General features: G+C 48.9%; 1 protein-coding gene across 1 annotated transcript in view; it reads right to left on the bottom strand.

Moving 5' to 3' along the window:
- LOC307231077 (BMP/retinoic acid-inducible neural-specific protein 3-like) overlaps positions 1-10,155 on the bottom strand; it is a 68,593-nt gene that overhangs the window by 37,550 nt on the left and 20,888 nt on the right. The window contains exon 2 of the mRNA XM_080001629.1: positions 6,392-6,701. Coding sequence (XP_079857755.1) covers positions 6,392-6,645 — 254 coding nt within the window. The 5' untranslated portion in view covers positions 6,646-6,701. The remainder of the gene's footprint in view (positions 1-6,391; positions 6,702-10,155) is intronic.

The raw sequence follows: 10,155 nt of genomic DNA, 5'->3' as shown, positions 1-10,155 counted from the left end.
ACGCTTGTCAGAAGCCATAAGCCCCGTGCCGGACGAGGTCCCTGTCACCCGCTGCCGCCCCGGGGTCCTCACCAGGGGCCACACACACTTCCACACACTATCCTGGTGACTCATTCAACCTCCTGACTGGTTGAGTAAATATATAAATATATATGGACAGGGTCTCCCTCCCTCCCTCCCTCCCTCCCTCCCTCACACGACCATCCCCTCACGCGTGACGGGGAAAAACATAAATCCCATAATAACCGGGCTGAAGGATGCTCCAGTCAATATTTTGGGGGGATTTTGTGTTGCTATATTGCAGCGTATCGTACTGTAATCTTCACCTTGCACCCTAGGGTGTTCCATTCCACTCCATTCCGTTCAAAAGGCATTAATTTATTTTATTTTGCAATAAAGGCATTCGCCGACGCCGAAGGATGTGACTGCGGCGCGCTCTCTACTCCGAGACGCAGCGCTGGAGTCATTACATCGAGCGGCGGCAATAACGCAACAACACAGTTCTGCACAATAACCTGTCTGCAAACACGCCGTCTCATCGCTCTAATCGTTCCGCACGTTCCAAGAAAAGAGGGACCACCACCCCCCCCCCTCGATCCATTGGGAGTCAATTTGTGGTATTTTCGACTGAAAGGGTATGAAGGAAGGAGGATATAAGTCCTAGAATAACAATTTATACACCACCTTTGTCATGAAAAGTGCTTGAGGATTTTGTCATCCAAGGGCAAAATGAAATCAAAAATGGTTCTTAGGAGCGATGCCCTGAGATATTTGCATTGTGTCAATTGTGCGTTTACTCCATTATATTTACATTATTACATTACATTATATTTGCATTATTAGATGGACAATACAATATACTGTAGGCCCTTAGGCGCCCACCCAAGATCTCAGAGGGGTATGGCTTTTTTCAAAATGCATACCGTGATGAATGAAGCACCTTTGAATAGTTGAAAGCCTGGGGATTTCTGGCATGCTGCGACCTGGCTGTTATGCGGAGAGCGCCGCCGGGTGCCTTCGGTGGCCCCTGGGAGGCCGCTTGCTGTTGTGGGTGTGGGTTGGGCTGTCGGCCTTTGCTCCCGCTTCTCTGCAGCGGGTGCCCCGGGTGCCGGAGGGCCCATATATCTGGCGGCCTACTGGCATGGGTGGGGGGTGCTGACATCTAGGTGCCCTGCGCTGAGCACACTCGGCTACGTGGATGGGGGCTCAGGGCTCGCGGCTGGATGGGGCGTCCGGCTGGCTGTGGTGGGGCGGGCCTGGCCCTTGCGCGGGCCCTGGGTTCCGTACCTGCGACTGCGTCTTGTGCCTGCACATGGAGCAGGTTGTATGTGTGCGCCTCAAGGGTGCAGATCGCCTCGCGCTCTCTGGGACTAGGTTATGCTCCTCGGGGCCGGGCAAGGGGCTTGCTCCGCGGGCTTCCATTTCTCTGGGGGCTGGGGGGTCTCTTGGGGCTGCAGGGCGGGGTGCTCGGGGCTTTCCTGCAGCGTGGGGTGTCTGAACGGCTACAGGACTCAGGGATGGCTTTCGGGGCCTTTTCCGCTGCTTGGAGGTCTAAGATTTAATACTGAGGAGTATATTTAATAGTATACACCAGAACCAATTGGGACAAGTCCCGTACACTCACCGGTGGACACTTTGCACACACACACACATCACATGTACATACAGGCGGTCTCATCACAGGCACACACACACCACCAGCACCTGCTTTGAACACACCCTAACCCTCCTGGTTACATCCCTCTCCTTTTGTCCCTCATTTACTGCCATAACTATCACAGAAAGAGGCCACGTGCCCAATTGTTGTTCCAGTTTTCCTGGAACTGATCAACTCTGTTTTTTTTATACACATGTTGTCGTCTGATGTTCATGCTTTTCCATGTACATGTTGTTTGGTTCTATGTCTATTTGTCTCACCCGTGCTGATTCTCCCCCTCTTGGAGTAGTGATTAGTTGTTTATAGACCCAAACATGGTAAAATAGTTCACCAAAGAGATAGATAGATACGTAGATAGACAGACAGACAGACAGACAGACAGACAGACAGACAGATAGATAGATAGATAGATAGATAGATAGATAGATAGATAGATAGATAGATAGATAGATAGATAGATAGATAGATAGATAGATAGATAGATAGATAGATAGATAGATACATAGATAGATAGATAGATAGATACATAGATAGATAGATAGATAGATAGATAGATAGATAGATAGATAGATAGACAGATAGATAGATAGATAGAGACAGATAGACAGACAGACAGACAGACAGACAGACAGATAGATAGATAGATAGATAGATAGATAGATAGATAGATAGATAGATAGATAGATAGATAGATAGATAGATAGACAGACAGACAGACAGAGAGAGACAGACAGACAGACAGACAGACATAGATAGATAGATGAAAAGTGGCCATATCTGGGGTAAAATGTGAAATACACAATAAACCTCACAGTTAACAGTACACAATAAAATAAAATGTGGCAGGATAATGGAGAATAAAGCTGAAAGTGTTGTGCAGTACAAACCTGGGGAATTCAACCAATAAAACTGAGCACGGGGAACTTGAAGAACCCTGGCAGCTAGATTTCACAATCTGTTTCCAGAGGAATTCAATTAAATGTTAATATTGTTGCAACAAATTATGTTCTCCATCAGTTGGGTTCAGGCATACTAAACGTCTACCGCAACGATTACGTTCTAATGGTCAACGCCGATGGATAACTTCTCTGAAATCCGTTATCACATCGCGTTCTTACACGGTTATAAGGATGATGGCATGAATTTACCAAAAACGAATATTGAAACGCTTACCGTGATTTGACAATGCATTGTAAACTCAATGAGTGTCTTCTAAAGAACCAGCCCATAAAAATAAAAATAAAAACATTGATCTTTCTGTGTGTCGGTAATAAATTAATCATGTTAGCCCACATTCGAATTAAATAACCGGTGCATTTTCAACAGCAAATCTGTTCATCTTTTTCTTTCTTTCTTTCTTTTTTTTTTCATATAGCGCAAGCGTGACAGTGTTTGCGCCTTCTGCAAATCCAATCGAGAGAAATAACAAATTATGTATTATGCTTAGTTGACGAGGTGATTATAGAGATCGCTGCGGCCGCCCTTCACGCTCCCCAGCACATCCTGTTTAGCCCAACATGGATTCAGCAGCTGTCAAAATAGATGCCTCTGAGTGGAATAGAAATTTTTTAAAGAATTAAAATGTATCTGACTGGAAGAGCCTTGTCACAGCAATTCATTAATGGATAGCTAGAAAGACAGACAGACAGACAGACAGACAGACAGACAGACAGACAGACAGACAGGCAGACAGACAGACAGACAGACAGACAGACAGACAGACAGACAGACAGACAGACAGACAGATAGACAGATAGATAGAGTTAAATCAACATGACTGTTTTTTTCTTTTCTACCCTAGAATCAGAATCAGTTAATTCCATCTGGAATTAACTAATTCGGATTATATGTACATTTTAAAAAAGAAGAGTCGCAACAGATTGTGAATACAATTAATATAAAAATAAACTAAAATAAAGTAAGTCAATAAAAACAATAAATAAAATAAATATACTAATAAATAATTGTCAAATATATACAAATTGCCAAAAACATGACTGTAAAAAACTGTATAAATAGTGGGAGATAAAAATAGTCAGATATATAAAAACAACATATACAAAGAGAGAAAATATGATTGTATATGCGATAGTATGCATGGTATATAGGGTATCATTTTTAAATATGAATTATTTACAACGATTCACTCTACAATCAGTCATAGATCGTTCCGCTGCTCTGGACACTGCAGAGAATGTGTAGCTGAGCCATGTGGTGAGGGGGGGGGGGAAACGGGAAAAGAGAAAGACAAAACAAAAGCCGATAAAGATGGTTGAAAGATAACTCTTTGTCCATAATGAGAGAATCAAATGTATTATGAAACAGTGTTATTACACGCAATTAGAAGCCTTTACAATTCCGCCGCAATCAAAGAACTAATGAGAGTGGGAGAACGAGATAGAGCGAGATGGAGAGATAGAGTGAGAGAAAGAGATAGCGACAGTGTGTGTCGATGTGTGTGTGTGTGTGTGTGTGTGTGTGTGTCCCTGTGCAGTGACCATCCAGCAGGGGGAGGTAAGGCTCTCTGCTTGTGACAGATTACCAGCCCCCCCCTTCAACGGGCGCTTCACCCCCATGCATATTACTCTCTCTCTCCCTCTCTCTACCTCTCCCTCCCTTTCCCCTCGCTCTCCATCTCCGCCGGCCCTGACTGGTGAGGCCAGCTGAGCCCTGGAGAATATTTATGAGCGGAGGAGTGCAATCGGTCGGGGATCCTTCAACACAGGGGAGGGAAGGAGGCGGGGAGAGAGAGGGAGATAGAGAGAGAGAGAGAGAGAGAGAGAGAGAGAGAGAGAGAGAGAGGGGGAGGAACGAGGGAGATGAAGAGCAGTGCAGAGGGGAGAAGGGTGCAAAGACACGGGAGAGATGGAGAACGACTTTTAATGTGCTTATTTAACCTTCTTTTAACCGGGCAGGTTAATGAAGCAACTTTCTTACTCTGAGTGCCGCTTTTGTGTGTGCATGTGTGTGTGTGTGTGTGTGTGTGTGTGTGTGTGTGTGTGTGTGTGTGTGTGTGTGTGTGTGTGTGCGCGTGTATTATCAACCCGCGATAAGGGTGGGGTGCAGGGATAAATGGGAAAGAAGGGCGAGAACGGCGTCCATCACGCACGTTGACGCAAACGTGTGATACCCGATTAAACTAAACTCCCTCCAGGTCGTTCGGACTGTAAAGCCCACCAACGCACAAATGCAAAAACCCGGCAACATAAAAGCCGGGGGCACAGCCCATCCGAGAGAGAGAGAGAGAGAGAGAGACAGTCTGAAAGACAAGAGGGACAGGGAGAGAGAGAGAGAGAGAGACAGAGAGGGGGAGGGAGGGAGACGGGGCCAAGCTGAGCGGTGCTACGCTCTCCATCTGTGCCTGGCGATGTCAGTGTCAGTCAAATCTCCGCTCAGCTGGCATCAGCCACTCGGCTCGGCAGCTCGGGCGCCTCTGACAGCCCTGCGCCGGAATGCCCTCGTCGCCGCGTATCAAAACAATCACCTGGCACGCACGCAAACACACACACACACACACACAGGCTCAATGACAGACGTGAACGGCGGCACGCGCATATGCGCACGGCTACTGTCGGCCGCCAGCACGCCCACCCGCTCCCACTCACCCAGTCCCGTACGGGGTGGTGGACATTATGCGGAAGCGCATATGCATGCCATAATGTGTACACACACACACACACATACATACACACACAGACGGCTGGGCAGCTCAATTGATGGATGGACGGACAGATGGATGTAGGGATGGAGGTTCCATGTAGGTGGTGTCCAGTACAGTATAAGTCATCTCATTGGGTCCGCGGCAAGGTGAGGCGAGGGTTGTTTAAATGAGCGCATGCCGCTGCACCAGGGCTAACCGTAAACGTATTCGTCTCTCACCCTGAGAGATCCCGAACCTTCCTTTATTAGCGCGGCGCCACGCTCACAAGCCAATCCAGGGACCCGCGCAAACCAATGTGAACGTACAGGCCACCGTACTGTATGTACGACCAGGCTCCGGGATGTTTGGATGCCCCAGGCCGAGTCCCTTCTGTTTGGAAGCACACACCCGCAGGTTCCCCCCGCCCTGCCCTCGTGAAGCGTCGCCAGTCCAACCACCGTCAAAGATCAACTTGGCTCACTCTCTTATCTTTTGCATCCTGCTGCTTTGCCCAAATCCTCCCCGCGTTATCTCCACGCCAAGCCGCCGCTGATAGGCTCCAATCCGAGCGATGCCAACAGGGTTCAAAATCCAAAAAGAGCCGAGGAAAAGTCAGATTTTTCTTTTCTGGCCCCTCAAATAGCCGGCGGGCCACGCCTCAACTTTCCCAGTGAATTGGCCCGCGAGTCTAAATCTTCTTTCGCCGATCCCCATTCCACACCTTGCATCGCCCCCTGAAAAAACCTTCTGCCATGGTCTGGGGAGAGGCATAATGCGCTCTGCCCCCCTCGGCTCGCCTCCCTTTCTGGAGGGGCTTACTGCTCCGCCGCCTCCCCACCTCTGGAAATCATCTTTCCATTGGATTCTCTCTTCTTTTTTTTTCAACACTATTTAATCTCAGCAGTTTCTGCACCTGCACCTGCCTCGCCTCCCTCCTCCTCCAGCTCAGCACAGTTCAGTCACTGTGACGGTGCCAGTCTCACCATCTCATCATTCTGTAGTCGTCCCGCCCCAGGCATTACACCTTGAAACCCCCCCCCACCTCATCCCCCTCATCCCCCGTCCCATTTCCCCGCACGTCTCACCGCACTCACCTGTATATCTTGTACTTGGTGGCGAAGCCCTGCTGGTAGCGCTCCGTGAAGTCGACAAACTCCTGGGAGCGGTGGAAGGGCCCCTTGTCAGAGAGCAGGCAGCTCAGGGGCCCCGCGGCGCCGCCGGACCCCGCGGAGCCCCCGGCGCCCACCGACACCGACACCGACACCCGGCTGTGGAGCAGGCTCAGCGTGAAGCACTTCCATAGGAACATGAGGGCCGCCGGTCTAACAGAGGTGCACGGGCCTCTCATGCTGCTTCCCCCGGCCCCGACGACTCTTCATTCTCCCCGCACTTTTTGGATAGGTCCTGGTGGAGGAGGAGGAGGAGGAGAGGAGGAGGAGGAGGAGAGGAGGTGGAGGAGGAGAGGAGGGAGCAGAGAATTAACTAAAAAGCCTTTTTTCTCTCCTTTTTTTTTCTTCCCGTCAAGGCAAGTTGCCCTGAGATGATGAGGTGTTTAGTTTCATAGATGTGCGTGGGAAGATGGATGTAAGTGCTGGATGAGCCACGTTAGTTACTTACTTACTTACTTGCTTACTTAGTTACTTAATTACTGAGTTAGTTAGTTAGTATTTATAACATGTGATCACGTTTTCATAGGTAAGGGGTGAGCAGTGTCACAGTGAAGACAGTGCACACAGTTGCACCTCCAACAGGGCGTTCTGTAAATGGAAATACATGTCGATTATTTGGGGGGGTTGATTATTTTTTACACTCATGAGAAATATTAAATGAATTCATTCGTGACGTGGATATAAAGGCGCCGCCTGGAACAACTAGAACAGTCGACGAAGTTCACAAAATGAATAGTTCTCGACGTTTCAATCCTGCGATAACCGGAATCGCAGACGCTGTTACCGACGTCGGTCGCGTCGCCGTGTGTCAAATGAAGAAGCAGTTTTACCTGATCCCGTGGAGTTGTTTGGTTCCTGGAAAACAAACAAAAAAAAACAAAAAAAAAATAAACAAAAAAAAAAAAAAAAAAAAATTCCCCGATAGGACCGTGCGAAAGTTGAGATTCGCCCCGGGAGGAAGGAGCGCTGTGGCGGGCGAAAACACACGCCCGGCCGCGCACAGCCCCGGGCGGGATGGATCTCTCCCCCGTCTCACCGCCGCATACTCCCCCTCACGGAGTCCCCGACGGCGCGCAATATCCAAATCCTAGCGGACCCAGGAACGAACAAACAACAAAGAAAAATACGTCGCTCGTCTACAATGTCTCGTCGTCCGGAGAAAATTCACCTTTTACATTAAAAACATGTTTGTTTGTTTTTTTGGGGGGGGGGGTTCTTTTTTTTTTAAAGCAGCGGGGTGACGGTCCGCGGCGGCGCTAACGCAGCGGACGAGCCGTCACCGGTGGCGCCAGCGGAGGCGGGGAGGCGCGCACTGGGGAGCTCCGTCGACGGTGGCTTCCATCCCTCCGCTGACCGGGGCTCTGCGCACTCACTCGCTCTCTCCCGCTTAGCTCTCACCCCACCTCTCCCTCCTCTCTCCCTCTCTCCACCACCACCCAGATGAATGTGTTCCGGGGCCGAACCCGCTCCGCATTGGCTGGGACGCTGAACCGGAGGGAGGAGGAGGAGGCGGAGGCTGTGGATGCGCACTACTTCAGGGGGAGCGCATCGCCTTTTGAGAGAAATCGGGTCCCCGGGATTGGAGATGCGATGAATGGGGCGGGGGTGGGGGGGGGGGGGGGACACGTTGAACAGCGGAAAGAAGTAGAAAAATCAGCGGAATTAAAACCGAGGCTGTGCGCCGGCTTGAGATAATTGGAGCAATGATTGGAACGGGCCGGGACGATTATTGCGGTGGAGACGCTGCGGTGTGGCTAGTCTAATTACCCTCCCGATCCTCAGCCCCGTTCCTCTCCTTCTGTTGATTTCCTCCACCGTGGACTGCGACGCAATAAAATCCCTAATTAGAGTTCCCCCCCCCCCCCCCCCATCCCCCCCATCACCAACACCCTCTGAGCACCATCACCCATTACCCACCCACCCTTCAAAACCAAGCGGCGGATTATTGAAACGGATGGGGGTTTGGGTGGGGGTACCTCTCCTTTCAGCTCTCTCTCTCTTCCTTTCTCTCTCGCTCTTTCTTATTCAAGATGTTCAAAGGCTGCTGCTGCTGCTGCTGCTGCTGCTGCTGGTGGTGGTGGTGGTGGTGGTGTGGTAGTTATATGCAGGGATCGGATTAGAAAGGAAGAATGCACAGCATTGAGTCACTGGCGCCCACAAAACTCCACAAAAGTCTCCCCCTAAAAAAAAAAAAAAAAGGGAGCTCAAATCCCTAGTCTGGGGTGGATGAGATGAGAATGAGTGGATTTGTCACGGTTTCATCACAATGTCTTATATACGGATATTGGACGCCTTCACCTTGAGGCTTCGGTGGTGTGTGCTTGTGTGTGTGTGTGTGTGTGTGTGTGTGTACTATGGATTTGGGGGCCCCAGTCAAAAGGTAACATACTGTAACACATTGCAGGCCCCCACCCCTCTTGTCAACCCGGCTACACAAGCACTGTACCCACAGCTCTGGAATCCAATCGGCCCATTCAAAGCTTTTAAATGACTCTCAACTTGGCAGGCTTTCGGCTTTTTCTTTCCGCGGATCCGACACTCAGCTCGCTGACAGTGAGTTATTAAACAGTAATTCAACACTGAATCATATTGCATGGGGTTGGAAACTGGATTTGCACGAGCGTCTACGGTTCAAACTTTCAACTATAGGTCTGCATAGCCTATCTCAACCCCAGTCAGTGACGTGTCAGTCAACATATATTGTTGTACTTGAACATAGATAATATATACTGAGTTCGTCCACACCCTCAAACTGCCCAGTGCCTATGCAGACTAAAGGCATTTCTTCATTTATTTTTTATTTTTGTTTTACTATTTTATTGTATTTTCTTTTAATCATAATTGATGAAAATCATAAAGATACCACCACCGCAATAATGCTGCGACGCAATGCTACTCACGTCCATCAAGTGAGATTGGGGCGTTGCTGGTGTTGAGCTCGACAACTGATTTAGTGTGAATGAATTAATTAAGTTTGTATTGATTAACTTGGGCCGACCGGCCACCTATTTCCCCAGCGCGTTTCTGGGTGTCCAGCTTTTTCTCGTGTGAATGTACATGAATTTTTATTTGTAATTTAAACATTATGGACAAGCACAATCCCCTTCCTTACAGAAATGTATGGAACTCCTGCTGCATTTAAAATGGTGATATTTAATGTATAGCACAAATAAATGTAGTTGGTCCTCTTCCCTTATCCCTCATCTCATGTGTAGTGCGGAAAATATCTGCCATTAATGCAGGCGTTGATCATTCGTGCACTCACTCACTGAGTAATAGTACGCCCCTTTTTTTTTGAGAATAATGGTTGACCTATTGTCGCCCTATCTATTCACTTTCCCCTTTCTTTAGCCTTTTTGAAAAACCCAAGCCATAAAGCCAAAGGAAACGCTCATTGAAGAGCATTCTTCATAAAATTGTGCTTATGTTTGGACATTTCTTGAAGGCCCTGGACAGCCAAGGCCCCTTGGAACCTGTCCAACCTTTTACCCCTTTTTTGGGACAGGTCGTAGAGGACGGACGCACACACACACACATACACACCCACTCCAAAGGATGAGTACATTGTTTGGTTTGTCCATTTAGAACCATGGCTGGCCTTGCGTTGTTGTTTCCCCTGATTTTCTAGCCTATATTGTACATGACCCCCCCCCCCCCCCCCACCCTCCCGCCCTCCTGCTTTGGGGCTT

This window comes from Zeus faber (genome assembly GCF_960531495.2).
Source record: "Zeus faber genome assembly, chromosome: 1".
NCBI classification, from domain to species: domain Eukaryota; kingdom Metazoa; phylum Chordata; class Actinopteri; order Zeiformes; family Zeidae; genus Zeus; species Zeus faber.
The sequence above is the reverse complement of the archived record's forward strand: the minus strand, read 5'-3'. Positions and strand labels throughout refer to the sequence as shown.